Source organism: Lycium ferocissimum, chromosome 8 (genome assembly GCF_029784015.1).
Source record: "Lycium ferocissimum isolate CSIRO_LF1 chromosome 8, AGI_CSIRO_Lferr_CH_V1, whole genome shotgun sequence".
NCBI lineage: Eukaryota > Viridiplantae > Streptophyta > Magnoliopsida > Solanales > Solanaceae > Lycium > Lycium ferocissimum.
Genome location: NC_081349.1, coordinates 18,898,515 through 18,926,421, shown reverse-complemented (window position 1 = coordinate 18,926,421; position 27,907 = coordinate 18,898,515). Strand labels below are relative to the sequence as shown.

The following is a 27,907-nucleotide window of genomic DNA, read 5'->3' as shown; positions in this document are numbered from 1 at the left end:
CCCTTGCTCTTCTTGGCATTGACGAATTTTTCAAGCTTTTTCATTTTTTGAGCATCTGCATGCTTGTACACATTTACCTTTTTAAGATCAACAACAAGGCTACGCCTTGTGGGGTGTAGAAGATTTTCTTGACATAACATCGGCAAGTGCCTTGAAATTGCTTTTCCTTCTTGCGAATGCGAATAGGAGTATAGGGTGAGGTCGGCTTCTTGGATGGATTGACACCCTCTTGGATAACAAACTCGAAAGCGAATTTGTGTCTTTTTGTGCCTTCACCAACTCCTCAACATTTTTTATCAAATGATCCATTCGTCGCTTGCAATAGGTGCATTCACAAGCACATTTCGATGTGTCGGCACCAACAAAGGAAAATCTACCACCAAATCCACCACAACTAACATCTTCACCAATTGGAGTTTGTTCACCGACATCACCACCAATTGGAGTTTGTCCACCAACAACACCACCAATTGGAGTTTGTCTACCAACATCAACATCATCATCTATTATTTTTTCACCGGCAATTTCTGCCGCAACATCATCAACAAGACAGTTGACCTCCAAAGAACAACAACACCACCACCACCATCTACCACAACCGATTCCCTCACGGTCGTCACTCCAATCAATTCTAATTTCAACCCCTTAATCATTTTATTGGGAACAGATTGTAAGGGCACAAAGGAAGCAAGGAATGGCATCTCCAACTCCCGTACTGTCGGGACAAGCCACGGGTGCACAACCTACAACAAAAAAGTAGATATATTAAAATGGTCCTAAATCATAAAATGCAACAGATGACTAGATTGTTGCAACAGGTGTCATACTTATTGGACATTGTCCAACAGATTAGTAACTTGTTGCAACAGATGTTATACTTTTTGGACATTATCCAACAGATGACTAAGTTTATTCTATATACATGTCTTAAGGCTTACCTCTTCCAAAGGAGGGTTAAAAAGATTAACATTCAATCTTGTGTTGCTCTTTGCAGTCAGCCATCTAAGCATTCTTGGAAAACACACTTCTGAAGGGTAGTCCTTCACTTGTTGTTGGAGGTGAGGAATGACTTCAAATGCCCAAGCCTAGAAAACAAGATACCAGCAAAATCAGAATGATGATAGAAATACAAAAAGTGCAAGAAATTGACATTGCAAATGATTTACCATGAAAGTCCAAGGGAAGCCATATAGATTGACTGTCTTCACTGTTGGCTTAAGCTCTTTCAATAAATAGTCAACAGTGAACTTGAAGCTTTCCCGGCCCCATCCATGGTTGTTGAATGCCTCATAGTCCTCCGCAAGTTTAAACAAACCAAGTGGTATGTTGAGACTTGTATCTTTTGCCATAAGAACATAGTGCACAAACCAAACTAAACACAAGGACTGCTTATGCTTTTTTAACATGGTTTTGGACTGCAAATCTACAAGCAACTTATCTCCTTTGTAGCTTTTTCCAACTAACTCCACCAAACCAGTTTCACTCTTATCTTTTCCACCCTTTCCTACTTTCTTGGCTTCTTTGGCTGTCTTGCTAGTCCGGGCTGGCTTTATTCAATACAACAAAGAGGAAGCTCACAATGATGACATCTAAGACCAAGAACTATGGCAAAATCTTTCAAGCCAAAGCACACCGGCATGCCACAGTAATTAATCCAAAGCTCATCCTTTGCATCCGAAAGAATTCTACGCTTCATAAGCCCATATACCATTTTCATTTGAAACCGTGCACCGATCTCTTCAGGCAGATCCAAATACACCCCAAAACAGCTTTTCCTAAAGAAATCCTCCAACCCCTGCTTTTTAAGAATTAGCCTAAACATATCAAAGTTTTTGCCCATATCTGATTTGACCGTAAGATCAACGGTCAAATCATTATTTTCATTCAACGGCATCCTCACGGCATACTTGTCAATACTGAAAACCTTGACGACCTCGTCAATGGAAGGTCTGTTATGATCTATGTCCAATCTACTAGAAGATTCTGCAATTAAATTGGCATTCACACTATTTCTCTTCTTTGTTCTTAATTCAGCTATGAACGTCGACAAGTGAACTGTATTTTCGGAAGCACTATCCTTTTCATCATCTTCATCATCTTCATCCACTCCATCTCCTTCATCTACTCCATCAGCAGTTTCTTCAGCTTTTAATTCTTCTTCACTTTGTTCATTTGTATCTGCAGCTCCTTGGCTCTGTACTTCCTCTCTTTCTGAGGATTGATTGTCAGTTTGGCTATCTCTTTCCTCTCTATTTGCTGATTTAACAATAGATTTTGCTAAATCAGCAAGATTCTCTAATGATGATTGCACTCTAGCTTTTTTATTATCTTTATTACCCTCAGTTGATTTCTCAACTTTTCTTTTGGCTGGAGACATTTTATCTACACACACGGGAGAAAAAAAAAATCGATTAGTGCATCATTCGAAGTAAACAAATAATAAGAAGTGCGGCATTTGATCAAACAAAATACAACAAGTAACGAATTCCCCAACAATCGAAGAATTTGTTGCAACAAATGATGTAGCTGTTTTGCAACAAGTGAATAGGTTGTTGCAAACATTCTTCGATTGTTGAATAAGGGATTAAGTTCCGGATATCTTCTACAAACACAACCAAATAATCGAAGCAATGTCCAATAGATTTATAGTTGTTGCAACATATTGTATACTTGTTGCAACAAGTGTATAACTTTGTTGCAACAACTAAAAAATCTCTGGACATCTTCTCTACAAATAGAACCAAAAAGTCCAATGATGTTATAGTGTAAGTCAACATATTGTATACTTGTTGCAACATATTGTATACTTGTTGCAACAACTAAAAATCATGGATATCTTCTGTGTGTGTGTGTGTGTGTGTGTGAAGCTATGTGTGTGTGTGTTTGTAGTTGTTGCAACATATTGTATACTTGTTGCAACAACTAAAAATCTATTGGATATCTTTTACAAACAGAACCAAAAAGCGAAGCTATGTCCAAATGATTTGTAGTTGTTGCAACATATTATCTACTTGTTGGCACAAGTGTAGAAATTGTTGGAACAACTAAAAATCTGTTGGACATAGCTTCTATAAATAGAACCAGATAAATACTAGGATAAGAACAAAAAAAAATCATCTGTTGGATATCTACTCCTAAACCCTGAACCATACCAGGACAAAAATAGAAAAAAATCATTTATTTCACTACAAACACACAACAACAACAACAACAACAACAATAACAGCAACAAGATGGATTTTATCCAAGCTTTTCCTAAACACTGAACCAAACCAAAACAACAAGCATCTACTTCCAATACAATAGCAAAATCGTCTACTACAGACACACAATCATACAAGTTAAACAAAATACACCAAATGTATATGCAATAATTGTTTATCCTTTCTTTTCCTAAACCATACCATAACAGGACAACACCAACACCAACATTAACACCAACACCAACACCAACACTAACACCAACACCAACAACAGTATTTCACTACAAAATACACCAAATAGAGGTTTTTAAAGCAAGCAACCTCGGCAGAAATGTCCGAATCGTCAAACAAGTCTTTGAAGTTGCTGCAAACTTACTCAACGTTGGAAAAAGTCAACAAGATTGCAAGCCATTTTTTCGAAATTCTAGGGAGAACAAGAACAAAAACATCACAAAAAATCATAATTTGACAACAACGTACGCTATTTACAAACACAAAAACCCCAACAAGTCAAACAAATACCCCAAATAAGGGTTTCTCAAACATGGAACAACAAAATAAACAACATTGAAGACAAACCCATGTTCTTCTTCTTCTTTTTCTACAACCAAAATCATCAATTTCTACCAAATAACTTTTGGAACAAGTGAAACAAAAACTTTACCTTGATATTAAAGAAGAAGCAGCAGCAGCGACACCTGTTTGCTAGATGACAAGAAAAGAGGAGAGATGAGAGACGTCGAAGTGAAGGAGATTAACTGTTTGCTTGGGAGTTTTAATTTTGAAATATGGAAGAAGTGCGAGGGAGTTGTGAGGAGGGAACGGTTTGGGATGTTTTGAATAATGGGTGGGTATTTTAGTATAATGGGTGAGTGTTTTGGATTTTTTTATATTTTGTAAAAGATTAAGAAGTTTAAAAAATTACATTTTAGACTCTAATCTTCTTAATCCCAAATTTAATTGGGTTTTGATATGGAATGGGCCCCACACGTGACCTTTGGTAATTTGATGACATTTTAGTCACCTTCAGTTGATTCTTCCTACCATCAAAGGGTCTACTCTGTCATTTTCTCCTAGAATTTACACTTCATTTATCACTTATGTACTAGTATCTCTTTTGGTAGTGTGGAGAAAGAGAGAGCGAGGATTGTTTGTTTCCCTTGTCTACATTCAGCTAGAATCTCCATAACTGAACATCAAACAGAAATAAGTGCTGAATATGAATGCATCAGCTTTACCGGATGAACTATGGAGACGAATCCTTGAAACTGGAATTGAATCCTCCAAGCTCAACTACAAAGATGTTTGCAGCCTCTCCATAACTTGCACGCGCTTCAATCGAATCTCCAACGATGATTCTCTCTGGTCCTCTTTATTCTTCGCTCATTTCCACCATTATCCTGTTAAGGAACAACATCCTCAATCTTCTTCTAATGTTTCTAACAAATCGCTATATAAAACTAGGTATAATATATATGCACTCCATTCTACTCAATCTTTTTTATTTTTTTATAGTGTATGTGCATCATATAGATTCTTCATTTTACACTTAAGGGTGTGTTTGCTATGACTGAAAATATTTTCTCGGAAAATAAGTGATTTTGCTATTTTTTTAATTTTTGTTTGATATGCTAGAGGGAAGATGTCATTGTAAGAACATTTGCATATATTCAAAGTAAAACACTTATGTGTTTTCTGAATTCGGAGTACAATTTCTAGTGGTGGGGGTAGGCGTGGTGGGAAGTGGGGGTAGGTTGGTGGGTGTGGTAGTGGGGTGGGTGGGTGTGGGGGTGGTAGGGTGTTTGGGGAGTGGGGGTGGGTGTTGGGGGTGAAAGAGTGGGGGTGGGGTGGATAGTGCGCAGGGTTTCCCTTAAATTTTCCCTCAAATTTCTAAGGAAAACATTTTTTCCTATTTTGAGGAAAACATTTTCCAAGAAATTTAGTGCAACCAAACAAAGAAAATAGGAAATTTTTTTCCGGAAAGCATTTACCGTCATACCAAACACACCCTTAGTAGGCGTTTGGCGATAAATTTCAAATATTTTTCACTTTATTTGAAATTTATGGAGTTTGAGTTGAAGATGAAGTTGTGTTTGGTTATAATTTTTGCAAAGAATATATGAAACAGTGTTCATGCATGAATGTACTTAAATACAACTTCAAAAGTGAAAAGTGAGTTGGATTTTCAAAAAAAAAAAAAAAAGTGAAAATTGAGTTGGAAAACAGGTTATAAGTTGTTTTCCAAATTCGAAATACAACTTCAAGTTGGATTTGGAATTTTCATGGCCAAACACTGATTTTCAAATAAATTGAAAAATATTCCAAAAAGTGAATACTAATTTTTATGGCTAAACGGGTCCTTAGCTTATGGAGAAGAAATAATCTAATTTGTCCAACCTTGTGTTGGTGATGAAGCCTTGCTCAAGTGGCAAGGTGGTGGTGTTGAGACTTCAAGGTCTCAAGGTTAAGTGCCACCAAACGGGCGGGTTATGTCCACTCTTGTGTTGGTAATGACAAAAATCAACAAAAACAAGAAATTTAATTTATTGAGCTTGGGCCCGGGCTTAGCACTGGCCATCGACACTACTATATACATAGCAGTGACACACTTTTTCTACACCACCACAGTAATACTAATACACCACCATCCTTTCTCTAGATCTCTGATGAATGACACAGAAGCTGAAATACAAGAACTTAGAAGATTACAAAGAGAGGTGGATCTATCAGAGACTGTAATGAACTTTTTAGCTTGGCAAGAAAGGTTAAAAGTTGCTGATCTTAAAAATAGTTTAACCCTGAGAAAATGGTGCACAATGGCAAGGGTCACGGAGCTGCATAGGGTGTTCGGTACAAATTTGAAAGAATATCGACTCTCTTCCACAGCAAGGCGTGTAGTTCGGTGAGTTTCACTTTTACGGTAGCTTTTCTTCTTCTTTTTTCTCCCAAGTCGAAAGTGACAACGGATTACTTCCATTACTAAATGGAAGAACATTTCAAACTAGTTGTTAGTTGTTCCCTGGTTGCACCCCTGATTGTAGGATTTTGTAAGTAATATATTTGAATGTTTGCAGGGGAATCATTAAATTTTTCTTTGATCTATTTGAAAAAAACAAAGTTCCCGTGTCGCTGATTAACCAAGACAAAATACACGTCAGGGGTGATATGACTATATGGGTAGCTGGCCTGGTCACACACCCGTTGTCAGATGATTTACGGAATGAAGCGATAAACAAACTGCTAGACATCATACGTAGCTTTGTGGGAGAAAATCTACCCAAAGATGTTGAGCATTTGCTGGAATGCCTTGAAGAGTCTAAGACTATAGAGTAAGAATCTACTGTATAGTACAAAAATACAATGTCTGTTATTCTTTGATTAAAGTAAATCACCAGTATTTCTTCTTCTTTTGTAGTTGCATGAAAGTGGTAGCCTTGATGCATCCTAGCATGTATGATAATTTTAGATTCGCTGCATTCATTCAGTACATGTATCAACTGTACATGTGCAATGCAAACAATCAAACCAGTGACTTGGCCAAGTTCAAGACTATTACTTATTCTATACCGCCTTATTGCAACCCCGAAGCGCAATGGGTGAATAGAATAAGGAATGATGCAAGTGGTAGTGCAACGTGGAATGAACTCCTCAACTTAACCATCTCAGAAATTGGACAGTCCCATCAGGATTTTGATACTCCCATTGGCATACTGATTCTTCTGGGGAGTGCGCTGGCACACGCATCATCAAGTAATGTATGTGTTAATACCTTTTAAAATCTAGCTCATTAATTTATCATTATTTTGTATCATATTACATGAGAAATAATTTAGCTTTTTGTTAATATACCAGAATGGCCGTCAAGTTCGTATCGAAAATGTGGAGAGCGAACTCTTTGTTCTTTTCCCTACATATATGCCATACTTTGTGCAATTTATGGTTTCCGGCAAGTATTTCAAAGGTAAAAGCAATATTTATACTCGTGATATTATTACATTTAATGGTCCTTTTGTAATGTATTGTATTGCGTCCTGCAGAGCATTGGATGTTGTAGGCCATATTCATGAGAAGTTTTACTATGGAGTAGCAACACAAAGCCAGAGATCATGACCTATTGCAGTTGTGTATGTTTCTATGTGCCTACTTTGTAGGTTTGTGAATGTTAATCTATTAGGTGACCCTTTATATCATAGTTAATTAAGTGTCAAGTGTAGTAAGTATGCAATATATTTTGCTGTTTGGGACATTATTGCCTAGTTCCATACTGAGCTTATTTCTTTTGTTCTCATTTCCATTTTGATGTTCTTTTTAGGTGGAATGAAATGTTTTTTTATCGCGCCATTGTTATGGAAGCTAACATTACTACTACATTTCTCTAGCTAACAGTGACTCGTGATACTATTCTTAGCAATCGAAATCAAAACGATAAAACTTCCTAGAAATCAATACCGAAGTTCTGTTCTGTTCAGATAATTTCATTATATGTGGCCATATTTTCTATTTAGATTGATGATAATCAATGTTTGGCTGTTTACAGAAGAATAAATTTCAAGTACTCATAACAAACTGTTACTTCATTAGAAGAATTTAGTTGTCATAGAAGAACTTAATTAAAACGATCAACTACAGTTTGATAATCTAAATCAAGCATGCCTTTGTGTAAAGAAAATAAAAGACAGGTTAGAGACCAATTGAGCTTTACAAAATCTTGGGCAGAAATTATTGTAGGTTTAGAGGGGAAAGGAAAAAGGAAATAAAGAGACAGTAAATGGTAGAAATGGTTCTCAATCTTTTCTCCAGATTACATTTTCATTTTTGACTTACAAAGACAATAGATTAGGCCGCAATCTAAGCCTGTGGAATTGGGTTAAGTTGGGGCTTGATAAAGTTGCTTTAAACATGTCAGTACTAAAAAGATATTAAACAATCTCATTTAGTCCATTCATGAGAGTAACAATCACTTATTATTTGTTGAATTATATCCTGTAAAACCTTTTTGCATTGGCCATTACATTCAACGTACATTCATAGAAGCAGGATCAAGTTTCTACACATACTAACTCCATTAAAAGCAACCCCTAATTTGAGTTTGAGGCAGCTTTTAGTTTCTCAAACTTCTTGAAACCTTCAGCAAGTTTCTCAGATTCCGGGATGAAATCCTTCACTGTTTTGTCTGCACAAAATCTCTCAGCCCATGCGACTAATTTCAGAATCTTGGTTTCATCAAATATTTTTGTGGAAGTCAAAATTTCTTCTGCTTTAAGCCATCCCAATAAGCTCCCAAGAACAATGTCAATGTAACCAATGTTATCTCCACCATAGAAAGATTTGCCTTTGCTGCATTTGATGAAAGCTTCCTCTAGCAGCAATGTCCCTTCAATCACTTTGTCTCTCACTGCTGCCTTTGCTTCTTCTCCTTCTGCTTTCCTATACTCTGCTGTTAATGGAAACCACTGCATACAACTTTCTATATTTAGATAGTAATATTATTACCAACATGAAAAAGAAAAAGCTACACTCTAGATTCAAAGAAAGGAAAAGGATGCTGCAAAATTAACCCTGTACTACATGGAATATTTAAATTTTACCCTCTGCTAACTTTGCAGGTATTCATACTCGTATTGTTAATAAATCTTCTTGAACTTATGCTTGACTTTAACAGCGCTCTAGCATGGATTGGGTCGATTTCACGTTTAAGGTTGGAGCTTCATTGAGGTCAAGGCAAATACAAGATAATTTGGTAACAACAAGAATATGAATGATCTCAAAGTATAATGGAGGATAAAATTAAGATATTTCGTATAGTAGATGGTTATTTTAACGCTCTTCCCTTCAAAGAAGGTCCTAGTTGCAACTTCACATCACATTTTCTTTTATAACTTCAGCAGGAAAATTAGGAAAAGTTGTAGATTAAAACCTATGCTTGGAAGTTGCAGAATCCTTCAGGACATGGCAAAATCAGCAGAAGTGGACTCAAATTAAATAGCCAAAATAAAAAGAAAATGGAAGCAAAAAGAGGTTAATGTATAGCAAAAACCTTACTTTTTCATCAATATAGGCTGCCCAAAACCGGGCAGTGGCACGTTCATAAGGATCAGAAGGAAGTATGGTGGGACCATTAGGCCAAGCTTCATCGATGTATTGCACGATGAGGAGAGACTCACATATAGTCTTTTCAGCGTGGAAGAGAACTGGGACTTTCTTACTAACAGGATTTGATTTGAGGAGAAGCTCACTTTTCTTGAAAGGATTCTCTTCGATGAATTCATGGTCGATGGACTTCAAGTTAAGGGCCATTTGAACCCGATTCACAAAAGGGCATCCGTTTCTTCCCAGAAGCTTTACATTGCTGGTTGCCATAGCCAACTCAAGGACTCTAAATGTAAGCAATTTAGGACAGAATTACTCTTTTTATGCTCCCTTAGACCTCGTCTGAACAAACAATGTAGGATCAGCAAGATTCTCTTTGCTGGCGGAGAACACTATTAAGCTTCTATTGTCTACGAAGTAATCTTTAAAGACTGCAAACAGTATCTCTATGTGTCATGGATCTAGTCCTTTATTCATCTTTTAATATTTGGCCTATAGTTTTTAATAACTTTAGTGAATCACAAGATGAGTGTATCTAAATTTTCTACTATTATAGTTGGATTGAGAACTAGTCAGCAGACAAAATGAGATCACCTTTACCAGCATCACAATAGTTAATTCCTTCTCCTAACTTAAAATAATGAATTGGCAACCATAAAATTCTTCCATTTACCACAAATGTGAAGATAACAGTTCATGCTACTACCAGAAATAATAAGTTAATGTCCTCTGTTGCTTAAGGCAACCCGTTCAGGTTTGATTGTGTTGTAACTCACCAAGAATTTCTATATATTTCAGCTCGGCTATTGCTCAGAAGATTTTCAGTTTTAAAAACAGAAACAAACATCAAAGAGACACATATAGAGTTAACCAACAGATAGTGTAGTTCTTGGCTTCATGTACGCAGTTCAGAGTAATTTATTACAAAAGGTATATATCCCTTTCAAAGGCCAAATGTTGTTTTCATATATATGGTCTTAGCTAGAGATTAAAAATAGATACCCAGACTTCATAGGCTAAGCGTATCTTGAAAGAAGAAGACGGTACAGATTTAGCTAGAAGCGTCGGCTCTAATTTTGGGTAGAAGGGCCTTAGCAGCCTCAGCAAGCTTATCAGTTTCAGGCATGACATCTTTGACAGCACTAACAGCACAAAAATCTCCAGCCCATTTGTATAGACGTGGAATCTTGGCTTCATCGAGCAGCTTTACGTTGTTCATCTTCTCAGTCACGCTCATCCAACCCAAGAAGCAGCCAAGTGCAATGTCAACGTATCCGATTTTGTCTCCGCCAAAAAACTTATTGCCTTTGCTGCAATTTTTGAAGGCATCTTCCAACAACACCAGACCTTCGACCGCAGGATACAGTGCTGCCTTTATGGCGTCGTCTCCTTGGGCTACCACTAAGCGACGAAGTAATGGAAACCACTGCAGCATCAATTAAAATGTAAATACTACTGCAACCACTGCAAAGAGAAACATGAACCTCGCAAAGAATTTGTTAAGAAAATAGACCTTATGCCTAAATCAACCTCAGCTAGGTAATGAGGTGATGATTGCGCAAGACCATATAAAGAGACAACAACCTATTCCCTCAACTAATGTGGGATCCTGACACTCTCCCCCTCACATTCAAGACTGAACACCTGGAGCGTGAACAACATAATATGGGGGCCAAAATTGGGTAAACCAAGAATAGGGATGGTAACCAACTCTCACGCAAAAGCTAACTTAATTCCAAAAGCTAGCTCATGACGTGAGGATCTCTGTTCTTTGACAGATGTACCAATGTGAGTGTCTGATGGAACCCAATATTTAGCCTATCTAAATGAAATATAAAACACTACTGCAAGTTCTCTGTTTTTTTGTTCTTTGTCAAATGTAGTACTCAAACTACTAACATACAATTAAAGGTAACTATCAATTATTAAGCAGAGAAATTTAATAGTTAGACATAATTAATATAATCAGCAATTAAAAGTGTGCCATTCCTAATACTTAAGCTTTTAGATGAGATGATCAACCATTTTGACATAGTATTAGAGGTGCCACCACCACTCGATTTAAAGCAAAAAGACACTACATTTTTGGCCAATGAAAAAGAATCAGACACTCACATAGGAGGCATAATATAATTAAGTAATTTAAAGTTTGCTTTCCAATAACTTAAGCTTTTAAAGACAAGAAGAGAGATCATGAACACACAAGAAACCAGAAATGTGTACCTTGTCGTCAATATAACAGGCCCAAAAGCAGGCAATGGCACGATCACAAAGGGTCAGAGGGAAAAATAGAGGGACCAGAACTCCAATATTCATCAATATACTGAACAATGATGAGAGATTCACAAATGGGCTTTCCATCATGAATTAGAACTGGGATTTTCTTGTAAACTGGATTTGATTTAAGGAGAAGCTCACCTTTTGAAGCAATTTGTTCCTCCAAGAAATCATAGTCCACAGATTTTATGTTAAGGGCTATCCGAGGCCTCATGACAAATGTACTAGGCCATGATCCTAATAGTTTCACATCATTTTCAGCCATGATCAAAGAAGAATTAGAAACAGAAAATGCAATTATAGAGAGACGAAATTAAGAAGCCAATTAAATAGGTGATGTTTTCAAAATATTGGGCAAGAGTTTGAGATATAAATAGTGCTTAAAGTGTGGTGTGAAGAGCGGACTGTGAAGTTAGTTGGCAGTGTGCGTGGGTGAGAACATTAAAATGAGAGGACCTTATAAGTTTGTCCATTTGTTGTGCAAAATTCTTCAAAGAGACTTTGACAATTTAAGATTGCTCCTCCCCCTCCATCCCAAAAAATTTCAAACATTTTGAAACTTATAACTTAAATACTTATGTCATTATATTTGTGTGGTTATAAAACTTTTAAAACTCGTGTTCTTAAACATGTTATAGCATTTACGTGGCTATGAAACCTTCTCGCTAAGGAAAAATAGGAATGTGTCTGTGTTTTTAGAATGAACTAATAAGGAAATAGTGCCAAACAAAGTGGAACGGAAGGAGTAGTAACTAGTAATTGGTGTATTAAATTATACCAGGATTAGTTATACATGATTCAAAAGACGAACCATGATTGAATCAAGAATCATCCACATGAACAAGATATTAAGGGGGATTTAGTTTTAAAACAGGCAATGAAATCGCCCTTTACCAGTGTCACAAGAGTTAATACCTTCTCCTGACTTAGAATAATATATGACTTCTGGAATGACAAGTCAATATGTTCTATGCTGCTCAAGGCACCACACCAAGACATCATTTAGAAATAGCCAACAGATGCTATATCTTGGCTTCTTGTACTCATTTCTGAATAGCTTATTACACAAGGAACAATGTATTTTTTGACCAGCTCAAAGACCAAATGTTGTGCTCATACATCATCTTTGCTAGAGATTGAAAATAACTACCTTGATAGTCTAAACACACCTTGAAAGAAGAAGACATATGAACTTAGCTAGATGCTTGGGCTCTAATTTTGGCCAGAATGATCTTAGCAACCTCAGCAAGCTTATTAGTTTCAGGCATGACATCTTTGACAGAACTATCAGCACAAAAATCTTCAGCCCATTTATATAAACCTGGAGTCTTGGCTTCATCAAGTAGCTTTACATTGTTCATCTTCTCAGTCACCCTCACCCAACCCAAGAAGCAGCCAAGTGCAATGTCTAAGTATCCAATTTTGTCTCCACCGAAGAACTTCTCACCTTTGCTGCAATTCTTGAAGGCATCTTCCAACAACACTAGGCCTTCGACCACCGACTCTATTGCCGCCTTTTTCGCGTCCTCTACTTGTGCTGCTGCTATGCCACGCAGTGCTGGAAACCACTGCAGCATCAATTAAAATGTCAATTTTATCCGTGCCAGAGGCAGGATTTCAAAATGCAAGAATGTCAAACCTGAGTTTCGAACCTACGATGTAAAGCAATTTTTCAGCCACTTTACTACTACACTACAAACTTCTTTCATGTCAAGAGAAGTCAATAATTTATATGTATGGAAAAGATTGCACAATAATTTATATGTATGAAAAAGATTGTTTTTACCCTATTTGCACACTACGAAGGGGATTAACTGAACCCCCTTCAACACATGTAGTTCAACCCCTGATTTATACTACTACAACTGATAAAGAAAACATGAACCCACAAAGGGTGTTTCGGTATGGAGGAAAATATTTTTTGGAATTCATTTTCCAATTTTCTCATGTTCGGTTAATCAAAACTCTTGGAAAACATTTATCTAGGAAAACAAGTTCCTTAAGAATGGGGAAAATGACTTTCCTGTGGAAGTAGGGAAAACAAGTCCCACGAGTGGCATTCCACATTGATTGTCTCCTCGCCACCCTCGAACACACCTCATCTTCACCCCAACCCCTACCCCCGCTCATACTCACCCCATCCCCACCACCCTCACCCCCTATAGTATTTGTCCATATATATAAAATGCTTTTAGGATAACATTTTTTGCTTAAGTACCGAACACAAGAAAAAAAGCACTTATTTTCCTTAAAAACATTTTCCATGAAAAACGAACACACCCAAAGAATCCAATATTTAGCCTATGTAAATGAAATATCAAATACTACAGCAAGTGCTCTTTGATTTTTTACCTTTGCCAAAATGTAATGGTATGTTTTGTGGTTGATGCCACCTACTTTCTACTTCATTGTCTGATAATATTGTGATTACTAACGCATTTTGGACTGTTTTAAATGAGCTATAATAAGATTACTAGTACAATTAAACTGTGATCCATAATAACCTTCTTTTTCTTTTACTCTTTCACATTTTCTCTCTCCGTTTAGCCAAAAGGACAGAAGGCAAACAACTTAACAAGACTAGAGCCGGCATAGTCTTGTACGTCAATTTTCAGAAGAAGAGATCTTATCACTGAAGAAATGAGTACTAAAATATTTTCTAGTATTTGGTACTTCTTTTCTCTAAGAAAACATTTTCCTCGTCGACCACACCTAAAAGTTAGTACGACTTTTCTCTAGGAAAACATTTTCCTCGCTGAACACACCTAAAAGTAAATGTGACAGGCTAAAATGGATTTATAACCTAACAGTTCACAAAATATTTACATGTTTAATTGGAAATCATTATCATGTTAATTAATTGCTCAAGAGTCGTGATTAACAACCTAGCAGTCCGCGAGATACTAACGTTATAGATGTCATTATCATGATAATTACTAAGAGTCGCCACTATTACACACACATAAAGGCGGAAAATTTTACCACAAGGAAATCTATAACACACTAAGAGCGTGTTTAGTAATTAGGGGGAAGATACGATGCTGATATGTTGGTGGAAGTGCTGATACGTTGTTATGTTGAAAGATGGGCTTGATTCTCGGGGGAACAAGTGGGGAATCTGATTCTCAGGGGAACATAAATTATGAGTTTGCCATCATCAAAAATGGAGAAATTGATAAGTTATGCTATTTTATGTTTTGATGATTTGACAAACTAATTCGAGGAACCAGATACGTTTTTAGAGGAACCAGAAGGGATCAGTTTCTAGCCGTTGCAAAGGTCAATTCTACGTTGTAAAAGTCGTTGATCCGTCTCGATCGGTAGCAGTGCAAAGAACAACATGCGGTTCGCTAGTGGCCAAAACGAATGGAATGTCACTTTCACATCTACCCACTTGCTCCACCTATATAAACAACATGTTACAAGTGAAAACCTAACACTTGCAAATCAGAAAATCTCTCATATCTTAACTGCAAGCCGCCGCACTTAAAGTGCTCTCACCAAGAACAAAGCTGCCACAACCAGAAGGACCAGTTCCCTTATCACTGAAGATGTTTTAAGTCCTTAGGTTTGTTGAGTTTGTCTTTTGTTCTTTAACTTATATTCCTACAATGTTTTCAAGAAGTGTTTAGTAGGTTTATTTCTCAAGTGTTCTGAGTTGTACACTTGGCTAGAGTTAGTCAATGTATGTCTTTGTAATAGAGTTATTGTAATGATCTTGCAATAGAGTTATTGTAAGGGGAGGGATTAATAGTTTAATTCCTAGGTTGCAATAGTTTGTAATCTAAAGATTTGCTCGTTTATAGTGAAGTTTGAGCAAATTCTATTACAGTGGGTCGTGGTTTTACTCCCTTGAGCAAGGAGGTTTCCACGTAAATATTTTGTGTTATTTACTTTCTGCCTGACTTAAGGAAACAGATAGAGAACTTGGTCCTCTATACTGTATGGTGGTCGAAAAAGTAAACACACGAGGAAGCCAAATGGGGTTCAACATCCACTATATATACATAAAATATTTTTTTAACTATGTATAAACAGTGTAATTTTCCGCCGAAGGGGGTTCCGAACCCCCTAAGCTATACTTGGCTCCGCCCCCGTCTCCACCCCCTTTGAATTTTTCTAGATTACATATAAATGTTCTTGGGAAATTATTGTTCTGCTTCCGTACCAAACACTAGAAAATAAATAAAAAATTCACTTATTTTCAAGAAAACATTTTCCTACCTACCAAACACACCCTAACAGTCCAGTTAACTACCTTACATACTATGCATCTCTCTCTGTAGAATTTGCATAGGGCGCTACATGAGTGTATTTGGTACAACGACAGTCTTTTTTTCGTGAATCTTTTCTCTCATATTTTTGTGAAAAATATATATGTTAAAAATTAGTGATAATAGTATTAGCAAATTAGAGATCGTTTTAATAAATTTTTTGAGTATTGACGATTAAAAATAATGTCCAAGTATTAATCGGAGCAAGTAACAAGAAACTAAAAGTTAAGATAATTATAAGGAAAAAAAGAACAACAAATATTTTCCGATTACACCACAAAAATAACCACACATCATAGAAAACATTTTTCATGTAAAATAACTTAGCCATAACAAACACACTCGGGAATAAGCATTTATAACTCAAGAGTCCCGAGCCGAAAAGGCATTTTTTTCAATGGAATAAATCAAAAGGGCATCTTAAAAATGGGTCAACCCAAAAGGGGTTGTTTCTGTGACTTACAAGTTTTTAGACGGCCAATATCAAACGTCCGTTTGGTCTGGCCCCACCTTTTTTTTTTCTTAGTGAACTGTAATGCAAAGTACATATACAGTCCAAACCAATTTTCCAATCAATGTGTGCTTTAACTTGTAAGTTAATAAAATATTATTTTAAAGCCCAGAAGCCGTTAAATAGGGGTCCAAATTGTTTTTAGAGCCCGTTTGGATTGGTTTATAAGTTGCTGAAAACAGCTTATATTTTTAGTTTTTTTGAGTGTTTAGCTAGCTAGTTTATAAGCTATTTTGTGCTTAAAATAAGCTCAAAAAAATAATTGAGCCCGCTTGGCTTAGCTTATCTAAAACAACTTATAAGCTACTTTTTTAAGCCCATCCAAACAGGCTCTTAATCAAATCTTTAACGTGACATTTTATATTTTTCTTTGAATTCGCTCATTAAAATGCATGGTTCAGTCACTTGTCACACTGTACCTACTAATTTGGTTGGATTGTTTGTATTTTTTTATTGATCACATATAAATAAATAAAAACAATGAATAATAATGGCGTGTAGGCATTTAAACAATATTGGAGAAATCTGCTCAAAGTATTTTTTTCAAAGATTGTTTGGAAATACTTTTCTTCAGAAATTTGAATCAAGACTATAATCATGTTTATAAGAATTTAGTTTTTGTAATATTGAAGCAAATGTGACTAAACGGACCAAACTAGATCTATCACAAATTAGCTCGGGATTAAGGTGTATCTTTATTATTTTTGTTGTTGTACTTTTTGATACTTAATATATATATATATATATATATATATATATATATATATATATATATATATATATATATATATAGCAGAGACAAAAGTACCTCATTAAGCCAAGTGACGGCATAAAAAGAATATATATGTTTATCGATATTTTGTTAAATGGAGTGAAATATGTATTCAATGGTATAATATCAAATAACAAGCTAATAAAAAAGTCTCAATTAATACTAACAATAAATGATGCAATAACAATAAACAAATAACATAAAGACGAAAAAATGAAAAACGCTCAGTTTCAAAATACAAAAGGATAAGACCCATTTGAACTTGAGATAAGAGAAAAAAGATTTTGAATCATGATTAAAAAAAAATTAAAAGTTTAAATGAAATTATTTCAAGTAACAAGTCAAAAATATGAAAATATAGATAAAAATCTCATGTAATTATCTTGACAATTGAAGCTAAAATTCAAATTTATGTTGTAAATAAAAGAGAAATAATTTAATTACAAATAGTACTAAAATAATAATTATAAAAAAATAACAGTAAAGCATTTCAAATATACTCCTTCCGTTTATATTTACTTGTCCACTTTTGTCGGTGCACGTCCCTTAAGAATCACTAAATGAAGTATATATTTTACCATAATACTCATAATAATTGGTGTATAGTGTCAATAGACTTGAAGAATGATTTGAAAATCAGTAATTGATGTTAGTGTAAAATAAGATTTTTTTTTTTCTCTTGATATGCTAAAATGGACAAGTAAAAATAACAACGTATTTTTAATATAATGAACAAATAAAATTAAACAGAGAGAGTAACTTACATCATCAGGACATCTAAAACTGTATATCCAGAAAAATTATGTTCACGGTCCCAATAAAAAAAAACAAATTGTTTTTGCTATCTGCATAATTAATTAAAATAAATAGATTCCTTAGCAGATATTGAATGAGCCTACCATTTTGGTGAGTAACTTACATCATCAGGACATCTAAAACTGTATATCCAGAAAAATTATGATTGGATTGTATATGTAATAATTGTTCGCATACCAGTTCACGGTCCCAATAAAAAAAAACAAATTGTTTTTGCTAGCTGCATAATTAATTAAAATAAATAGATTCCTTAGCAGATATTGAATGAGCCTACCATTTTGGTTTGTCCCATGTTTAATATGCCCTTTTGGTTGATTTCCTCGAAAAAAAATGCCCTTTAGGCTCCGGGCTCTATAACTCAACTATAGGAGACAAGAACAGATGAAACTGAAAGCAAGAAATTGAAAATTAAGCACACACCTTATCATCAATATAAGTGGCCCAAAATCTGGCAATGGCACGATCATAAGGATCAGAAGGAAGAATAGAGGGACCAGAATTCCAATTTTCATCAATATACTGAACAATAATGAGAGATTCACAAATAGGCTTTCCATCATGAATTAGAACTGGGATTTTCTTGTAAACAGGATTTGATTTAAGGAGAAGATCACTCTTAGAACCAAATTGTTCTTCCAAGAAATCATAACCCAAAGATTTTATGTTAAGAGCTATACGTGGCCTCATAACATATGGACTAGGCCATGCACCTAATATTTTTAAATCATTTTCAGCCATGTTCAAAGATGAGAAGAATGAAGATGCAATGAAGTGATAGTATACTTGGTAAGTGTTTGGTTTGAGATATAAATACTGGTGGGGGCAAATTAAATAGAGGCATACCTAGTGCATTAATTATGAGTTCGCTGAACTGTAACTTTGATTTGAATTGTTTATATGTACTACTGTATTTTGCATGGTCAGAACTAACACTCTTTAATTTATGAAATTGAATATTTTTTATATACTAATTTAATATTTCTTCTGTCTCAATTTATGTGGCATCATTCGGATTTCGAAAGTTATTTTTTTAATTGTAGAATATTGAGTTGATCTACTCTAGCTTAGCTTTGAAGATTAGTCAAATTAACTCCAAAGAAGTGAGATATCACAACTGTTAGAAAGAATAGAAGAATAACAGAGAAATTAAGGCTTTGAGGCGTGAAAGATCACTATCATTCAAGAGTTATTGCTTGTATATTCTTTGGGGATTACAAGCAAATCTCTATCACAATACAACTAAGCCTGAAATCATCCACGCAAATTGTATCGCTTCTTCAGCGATGAGTCTGTACTTATAGACAAGGGCGAATTTAGGCATAAAAAATGGGTCACGTGAACACATGGTCACCCGACTAAACTCGGTATATTATGTATATAATTCTTAAAATATATCTAATATTAACTGAAGAAACACATGGTCAAACTAGATTGAGTGGAGCACCAGTTAAGCCTTGGGTTTAATCCTTTAAGGTCGTGGGATCGAACCTAACTAAATACACTTCCTTTTTTTAATTTTTTTTTATTTAAAATGGTGAACCCATCCTCTTAAAATCCTGAATTCGCCTCTGCTTATAGAGGTTCAGAAGGAGCCTGTTTATGAAGAAACGCTCCTTTTGTGAACAGACGCTTCTGTTTAATTTAAAATTTAACTATTAAATAAACAAAAAAAAAATGTTCAAAATAAATAAGACCTTTATTTAAAGATCCGACATGACCCAAGTCATTTAGATATATAATTAAATACTAGTCATGAGGCCCAAATTCAAAATATAAGAGTAGATATTTTAATTAAGGATATAATTAGTGTTACACTATTTTACTGTATAATAATAAAATCTAAAATAAATATATTTCCAATATATAAAAGCAAAACTTGCCTTTCACTCCTTTTAACATCTTTAATTTTCGTTTTGATGAAATTATTTGAACATCTTTAACTTTCATTTTGATGAAATTATTTACTTCAAATTAGACACGGAGCAAGAAAGTTTATAAGTTTGAATCAAAGCGCTACCGAATCCGACCAAACTCGTAGCCTACACTCTAACTCAACCCTGCTTCAAACTCATTTTGTGTTTACCGTGAACTCATTTAAAAAAATTATAATGTATATTATTTTCACTCATATTAGACAAACTCATGTTTTCATCTTCTAGAATCATCTGACACAACAAAATCTTTCAAGAACTCCAAATTTATACTGCAATATTTATAACCTTACTTTCGAGTCTTCACACAAATAAACCTAATGATCTTACAAAAATATTAATAAATAATAATTAACTTGCATTACTAAAGTAAAAGATTTTAAAACTATGCCTAAACATGATTTTAGGACATATATTTATAAACGCATATGAGCTCACTAAAGAAATAAAATATTGGAGGTTTAATAAAAGATATAGTAAGACCTAATAAATGCTCTAGCAGTAAAAGAAAATTTGGCTCCAAATTGCTTAAATTTAACCAGAACGTATAAGAACAAATAACATATTTCCACCGTCCCAAAATATTTGTCATGTTTTTTTTAAAAGGCAATTTAACTAATCTTCGGAGCTATATTGGATTAGATTAATTCAATATTTTAAAATTTAAAATTTAGATATTTAAAAATTATATGAATAATGCTATAAATTGCAATGCTTTTATCAATAAAGTGATTTTTTTAAATAAATATTATTTAAATTATGTAATTGGTCCTCCAGAAGTGTAACACGACAAATATTTTGAGATGAAGGAGTAAAAAATAATTTAATAAGGAGCAAAAAAGAAATTCACAAAAAGTTAATACAATATCAATGTAAACCAATTACAAAGGCCAAGTATGCAAAAGAATTTGCAAAGTGAAAATTGCAAAGGGACAAAGCAACAAGAAGCCAACTATGCAACTTTATATAGTACTAACGTGGGTCCCTATGGGCCGGCTGTGAGGACGACAAGAAGCCAACTATGCAACTTTATATAGTACTAACGTGGGTCCTTATGGGCCGGCTGTGAGGACAACAAAAGATTAGGATCCTTGCCTATATATAGGATAAATATATAAATGCACATATCTTATAAATATGTCATTATTCATTCCACTAAACTACATGGGCTTAGCTATATGTAGCCAATATAATGACTTTTAGGATCCTTGCCTATATATAGGATAAATATATAAATGCACATATCTTATAAATATGTCATTATTCATTCCACTAAACTACATGGGCTTAGCTATATGTAGCCAATATAATGAAATGTGGCCATCGAGGTGGGACTCCCCCACATATTACAAACTACTTTTACAACAACTAATTTGAGATGGGACAAATAAAGATAATATGCATTTTGAGTGATTTTGTTTGATACTCCCTCTAGATCAAAAAGAGTGTCCATTTAACCATTTGCATACCTCTTAAGAAAGTACTAACTTCTATATAAAAATAGGTAATTTGACAAAAGTGTTCCTAATTAAATAGGTATTGATAAATAGATCACATAACACTTAATAGGGGCAAATCTGAAAAAATAAGGTTAATTCTTTCTTAATTTGATAAGTGGACACTTTTTTGACCGAAGAAAAAAAGGCTAAGTGAATACTTTTTTTTATCCAGAGGGAGCAAATAAAGAGCATTTCTGACTCAATGTTTCACTACAAGAAAAAAGATATTTGACAACAAATTTTTTGTCTTGCCATAGACTGATTATTGTTGCAAAAAGTACTTTTGGCAATAAAAAAAAATATTTTGTTGCATAAACTTTTCGCAACGGCAGTTATTGTAATGACGTGCAACAATTTTTTTTTGTCTCCAAAAGTACTTTTTGCAACAAAAATCAATACTATGACAGCAAAATTAAATTGTTTGGTAACAAAAAAATTCATTTGCCAACAATAAAACTAAGTTGCTGCCAAATATTAATTTTTTTATTGTAATTTCTATACTTTCTTGTAATGTTTATGAAATTAAAACATTAGCGCATAAGCTGAAAGAGACATTGGGCAGTGAAGGCCTTCACACTGAACAATTAATTTTGAGAGTAGTTAACAGATAAAAAGTTACATGGATTATGGAAGATGGTTGTTGGTAAGCTTTATGGCCAAGAATTGACCATGTTAAACTTGAAATTACTAGTACTTCATTGTGATGCTTTTCTAGTTCTAGAAGAAGTGGGACCTGAATATTATCCTTCCGGAAAAGGCTCAAATATGACATCGAACTATCGGAAATAGCTCATCTATGTCATTCGTAAATAGTTTGGCTCATTTATACTATCGTTGTTACTAAAATGGCCCATTCATGTCATTTTTCATTAATTTGGTTCGGATTTTTTATTAATTTGAGATTTAAAATTGGGCTGGTTTAATTAAACAATGTGTACATCTAATTGGAGGCCATGTGTCATATCTGGTATTGTAAAATCGGTGTTAATAAAAAATAGCGTGAATGAGTCATTTTGGTGACGAAGATAGCATAAATGAGCCAAACTATTGACGAGTGGTATAAATAAGACATTTCCGATAGTTCAATGGCATATTTGAGCCTTTTCCGTAATCCCCCTTTAGTTAACTTCTTCTTTTCTCAAAAACATTTTTAAAATATGTTATTTCTTGAATATATTTGTCTTAGTTTGACAAGGCATGTAGTTTAAGAAAGTAATTTTTTTTAAAAAAAAATTGTGGTCTTAAATTAAAAAAATATAGAATGTAATAAAATGTCCTTTAATTTTGTGGTCTTAAATATGACATGTGAAAAATTGGAATTAAAGAGTTATTAAAAAAAGAAAGAATTTTTTTTTTCAAACGGACTAAAAAAAAAAAAAAGTAAGAAAAACATTTTGAAACAGAGGAAGTAGTTCTCTGCAAAATAAATATTCCAGTCCCATTTTGTTCAAAAGAATAGTTAATACTCAAAAAGTCGGATTCAGCTCAATTAAATTGAAGAAATTGATACAAGGAACAGTGAGTTTATTTGGGAAATAGGGAACAGTGAAAGTCTAGGGCCAAAAATTAAAGACCAGTCCATATGAATGACAACTTTTTTCTGCGCGGATTGTCCTTCATTTGGGGTGGTCTTTAATTTTTGCCCTTCAAATTAGTGGTCTTTAAGTTTTGTCCTTTGCCTAATATCCTGAGATTGTGTGTTCGAACCGAAGCTCAGTAAATAAAAAAATAAAAAAAAAATTCACACGGCAGAATTTCGAGAGACAGAATTTTGCAAATCATTTAAGGCAGAATTTCTGCCTGAAGGACAAATTTTAAAGACCACCATTTTGAGGGGTAAAAATTAAAGACCACCCCCAGCGAAGGACAATCCTACAAATTGCCCGAATGACAATACGCACAATTTTTTGAAAATCCAGTGTTCATGGGCCAGTTTACGTCAACTTAGACCATCTGGGAGGTAGCCCAGTTCATTTATATTGGGCCGTCCAACACAATGGGATTATTTACTTAGTATAGCCACTTTCTTATCATGTATTTACAAGTTAGCCACGGTTTAAAATGTTCTATAAACATTCCACTCTTCACTCCTTAATAAATAATTGCTGGTTTCATCGAGATATTCCGTGACAATGCAAAGACCTTATTGACACAGTAATTGGCCTTCCCTTTCTCATTAAAAATACGAGTAAATTGAAGGTGGAGCGTGTAGAAGACATGGAAGATAATGAAGAAGAAGGATTAGTGTTGGGATTCATATTTGCGTATGTAGAAAATTGTAGACTCTCGAACATGAATACATGATCATCACTACGAAAGATGGAACAACTACTAGTTGTTGTCAAAGAAGAACATGGTAAGTTTGGGAGGAAAAGTAAGATCTAACTAGTAGAAAAATTAGTGGTGAGGATTTAAGGGGCGTGTTAATGGAGGTGCGAATCTAGAAGAGTTATAACCACAAAAATTATTAAAAAATAAATCTTGAGCCTAACAAAATCGCAAAAACTAGCTCATGAGGGGAGAATTGTCCGAGACCGTATAAAGAAACTAAGGACCCCTATCTCACCTATGTGATACTCCAACAAAAATTATCTTGGTTGTTACTAATAGTTAATTAGTAGCACAAACTTCAGATATTGGTCTGAAATTTAGTTTGTAGGCATTCAAACATCATACTACTGATCTAAAATTTTATTTGAACCAGTGAAATAAATTTAGAGTGAGGGGATGGTGGCAGGGGCGTAGCCAAGTGTAGCCAAGGGGGTTCATCCGAACCCCCTCGGCAGAAAATTACAGTGTATATTGAAGGTTAAAATTATTTTTTATGTATATATGGTAGATGTTGAACCCCCTTGGCTTCTTCGTATGTTTACTTCTTCATATTTTTGAACCCCCTTACTGAAAATCCTGGCTCCGCCACTGGATGGTGGTTATGAGTGATGGACGTGATGGGTTTGGCAATGGTGTTCAAGGCACACATTTGTCCAAAAATAGTAACTAAAATGGATAAAGTTGCACTAGTAACATGTTTTAAAGGCATCCTTAAAAGTGATTACTTGTGTAAAATGTCACTTGTACCAATTTTTTCTAGACTTGCTGCATTTTCGATGGACCACACCACAACAAGACACAAATAACAGAAAGTTCAAGGTCAAAGGAAATAAATTCAATCTCAATTTCAAATTTTTTTATGTGGACTATTAACATTTGCTTTTATGGGTTTTGTTAGACATAGCGTCTGAAATGAATTTTATTAAAATAAAAATATTTAACTTGTTTAACCTAAAATTTGTTAATTAAGTCAATCACTTAAACTGTTAAGATGAAGGTTACAAGCAACGTGATTAATCCAAATCAGTTAAGATTTTGATAATGTGAATGTCATAAAAACAATGTAATTAAAGTAGCAGAATAGATAATTGTATTGAAATAACTGAGAGGGGAAAAGATAAAGAGATTCTTATCGAATATTCTGATCCGAACAGTAAAATAACTACTGATAAACAACCATGAATAGTGATTTTGCTAAAGAATATGTGTAATAGCAAGTTTAACTAGATAAGTACAATGATGGGTAGACGGGAGAATTTATAGAATAAGCTAAACAGAAATCCCGTGAATCTCACCCGTTACAACCGTTATCAGTATATTTTTAGTCCCCATTTTGTGGGCAAATTCCAGAGTTCACCAGATAGAAAGTGGAAGGTTTTTGCTCCAATATATTTTTTACAGAACACATAATTAACTCATGAGTTTTGTTACTCGAAAGAAGCTTTAATGGTGTCTGAGATTTTTCGAGAGTTTTTCAATAATGAGTGACTTTATTGTGATAAAAGAAAAAGTAAATCAAGTGACTTTCTAAGTAATTTGGTATTGAGTGACTATATATGAAATTTACTCCTTAATGTGGTAATCATATGGCCGGACAAACATTGGAATAATTTAGAGCTGCAATTTGGTTATTGAACAGGAGATATATAGTTCATAGGACAAACGTGCGTTTAATATTAAGTAATATGGCATTGATCAGTTTGTTCATATTAAAATATAGGTTGAGATCTCTTTGTTATTTTGCATTAATTGTTTAAACATCTGAGATAATGATACCATCATTAGTATTGGCAAGAATATGATCATGTGACCATCATTAATTGTCTTATTCCTGCGTTTCTTGATGTCCGGTTAGAGGGGAAGTACATCAATATTTTCACATACAATAAGCCAACCTTGTTATATGCTAATAATAATAGATCAAGTTGTGTCCGTAACATGTGTTTTTTCAACATTTTCTTGAAAAAATTATGTTACTGTGTTGGGTTAGTCTTAAGTGGCAAGATATTTTTTTTTCAAAGAGAATATTTTACACAAATGGAAAAGAAATCACTTAGGAAGTGATGGAAAAATATCGTTTACATGATGATTCTCGACTTTATATATAATCATAATCTGTTTTTCTACAAGTAGCTGAATAAATATCAGTCAACATGTAAACATTATTATCAACCTTTAATAAGATTCAAAACAATAGCCGAAGCATTATCCAATATTTTATCTCCAAAAATTATTTTTAGCGTCAATTACGTTTATATCTAAACAAAATACAGCTAATGACTGAAAACAAATAATTTTCCAAGGCAATTTTTAGGAGATCCTTTGACAATGTAAAAACAATGGAAATAGCGTCATAATGATTAGGGCTATTCACGGTTTTGGTTAAAACCAAAACCAAACCGAAAATTTAACCAAATCGAATAAAAAAATCGATATTTGATTTGGTTTGGTTTGGTTTTAAATTTTAGAAACCAATAATATTTGGTTTGGTTATGGTTCTATTAAAAAATAACCGAACCAAACCGATAATTTATATACATAATTTTTATAATTATTTATATGTATAATAGTAGTTTTTCATAAATAATTATAAATATTTTATACCTTTTAATCATTGATTTAATTTTGATCTACTTATTCCACATGATTGTTTAAGACCCGTGATTTCTAGATGAAAGAATGTTACTTAATGTAATGGGGGAGTTGTTGCTTTAACCATTTACTCCCACTGTAACTTGACTACTACACTATCACTAATAGTGAAAATGTTTCTATGATGTATGTTCCACCTTAAACTATAAATAAAAGTTATCGTTTGCACAAAAAAAAAAAAGACTTGTCTTTTTCAACTTTTTAATGTTTTACTAATAAGTCTCATGGCGGCTAGTCATAAACCAAAAAATCGAATCAAACCGAACCAAACCGATAATAACCAAACCGGTGGTTATTATTTTATTTGGTTTGGTTATGGTTTTAGACATTTAAAAACCGACTAAATTTGTTTGGTTATGATTTAAATCAATAACCGACCCAAACCGAACCATAAACACCCCTAATAATGATACTAGAGTAAATAATCCAGTAGAAACAACAAATAAAGAGAAGTAGTAGTTCTTATTGATTGATCCGAACTGATTCACAGAGTAACAATGAGCACTGGATGACAATGATTTTACCAAATTTTTTGTATTGAATGTCCCTTACTGTGTTGGGAAGAGGGAGATACGTACTTATAGGCAAGTCTACTCCTAACTAATTCCTAGCCTTTCCTGCATGTTTCACGGATAAGATAGTGGTTATTGAATGTTATAAGATGAAATTCCGAATATTTCGAAGTTATTAGCCGGTGTTGGATTGACGATCGTCGGGGCACCTTGGACCTTCCAGATAGATCATTCCGGAACATTGTTATCGGGCATAAACGAAGCAGACTCATGACCAAGTTCTCGAACAATTAAGAGTTCTTCCATCTTTAGCCAAGTTAGCACCGGTACGATTCAGGGTTGACTATGAGTTTCTTCCGTATCTGCTATGTATCTAGTGAAAGAACTTTATCTCGATATATTTTTTATCAATTCAGAAGTGTAGCATAAATTTTTCAATTTTGGTCAGATAATTTTATCACATTCAACGCTATACAAGCAAAAAATATTTAAAAATAATAATATACCCATTCAAAAGAAAAAAGAGGAAAAATGAATGTCGATTGGTACGAATAGTGGTAAATCGTGTACAAGAAAGTGATCTTTCTCAACCAAATTTATTATGGTTGAAGTACACGAAAGTTTCACCAAGATGAAAAAAAAAAAAAAAAAAAAAATGTAGTGGCTGAAGTCTGAACCCACTAGACAACCTTTTAAATTGTAGGCAAGTACAATCAGCAAGAAAATTTAAAAGCAATAAATGTAAAGGCAGTTATATCAATTGAATGTCTTTTGAAAAGGGGAAAGCAAATATTTCCAACTTCTTTTATGGGTAATAATAAAATATATATTTGGTCCTTTATCATTACTGCCCTTTTCAACCACTACTCATCCACTGAGATTTTGTGGAGTGGCTTAAGTCAAATCCAAAGTCTTGAATTATTGCTCAATCGTCGCTCCCAATTTCTAACAATCCCTTTAACAACTTGGAACCTTTCTGTACACATAATTCATCATACCTTAAAAGAGCATGAAAAAAAATTCAAACACCTTCTGCAAC

The 27,907-nt window shown here is 34.1% G+C and overlaps 3 protein-coding genes and 1 pseudogene across 4 annotated transcripts; 1 reads left to right on the top strand and 3 right to left on the bottom strand.

Moving 5' to 3' along the window:
• The first annotated feature begins 4,277 nt into the window (after window positions 1-4,277).
• Window positions 4,278-7,540, top strand: LOC132067456 (uncharacterized). Of its 2 annotated transcripts, none has more exons than XM_059460705.1 (6): window positions 4,278-4,667; window positions 5,863-6,105; window positions 6,278-6,532; window positions 6,619-6,953; window positions 7,056-7,164; window positions 7,241-7,540. In XM_059460705.1, exons 1-6 carry the CDS (start codon window positions 4,423-4,425, stop codon window positions 7,311-7,313), a joined length of 1,260 nt encoding a protein of 419 aa, XP_059316688.1. In that variant the 5' UTR covers window positions 4,278-4,422; the 3' UTR covers window positions 7,314-7,540. The 2 variants fall into 2 exon arrangements, with proteins under 2 accessions (XP_059316688.1, XP_059316689.1); XM_059460706.1 differs by having other exon boundaries at window positions 4,282-4,667; window positions 6,619-6,958.
• Window positions 7,541-8,042: 502 nt separating this feature from the next.
• Window positions 8,043-10,022, bottom strand: LOC132067454 (glutathione S-transferase U17-like). The gene is made up of 2 exons (XM_059460704.1): window positions 9,246-10,022; window positions 8,043-8,656 (listed from the first exon to the last, which is right to left on the bottom strand). The coding sequence occupies exons 1-2, from the start codon at window positions 9,561-9,563 to the stop codon at window positions 8,282-8,284; spliced, it is 693 nt and encodes a 230-aa protein (XP_059316687.1). The 5' UTR covers window positions 9,564-10,022; the 3' UTR covers window positions 8,043-8,281.
• Window positions 10,023-10,154: 132 nt separating this feature from the next.
• LOC132067455 (glutathione S-transferase U17-like) lies at window positions 10,155-12,429 on the bottom strand (annotated as a pseudogene).
• Window positions 12,430-12,571: 142 nt separating this feature from the next.
• LOC132067453 (glutathione S-transferase U17-like) lies at window positions 12,572-18,745 on the bottom strand. Its single transcript, XM_059460703.1, has 2 exons — window positions 18,364-18,745; window positions 12,572-13,138 (listed from the first exon to the last, which is right to left on the bottom strand). The coding sequence occupies exons 1-2, from the start codon at window positions 18,679-18,681 to the stop codon at window positions 12,764-12,766; spliced, it is 693 nt and encodes a 230-aa protein (XP_059316686.1). The 5' UTR covers window positions 18,682-18,745; the 3' UTR covers window positions 12,572-12,763.
• Between the last annotated feature and the right edge of the window lie 9,162 nt (window positions 18,746-27,907).

Excerpts from the sequence above, each read along its gene's own strand:
- LOC132067453 (XM_059460703.1), bottom strand. The coding sequence starts at position 18,681 with ATGGCTGAAAATGATTTAAAAATATTAGGTGCATGGCCTAGTCCATAT. Across the intron at positions 13,139-18,363 it reads CCACTTATATTGATGATAAG|TGGTTTCCAGCACTGCGTGG; the intron begins GTGTGTGCTTAA and ends TTGATGCTGCAG.
- LOC132067456 (XM_059460705.1), top strand. The coding sequence starts at position 4,423 with ATGAATGCATCAGCTTTACCGGATGAACTATGGAGACGAATCCTTGAA. Across the intron at positions 6,106-6,277 it reads ACAGCAAGGCGTGTAGTTCG|GGGAATCATTAAATTTTTCT; the intron begins GTGAGTTTCACT and ends GAATGTTTGCAG. Across the intron at positions 6,954-7,055 it reads GCTGGCACACGCATCATCAA|AATGGCCGTCAAGTTCGTAT; the intron begins GTAATGTATGTG and ends TTAATATACCAG.
- LOC132067454 (XM_059460704.1), bottom strand. The coding sequence starts at position 9,563 with ATGGCAACCAGCAATGTAAAGCTTCTGGGAAGAAACGGATGCCCTTTT. Across the intron at positions 8,657-9,245 it reads CAGCCTATATTGATGAAAAA|TGGTTTCCATTAACAGCAGA; the intron begins GTAAGGTTTTTG and ends AGTTGTATGCAG.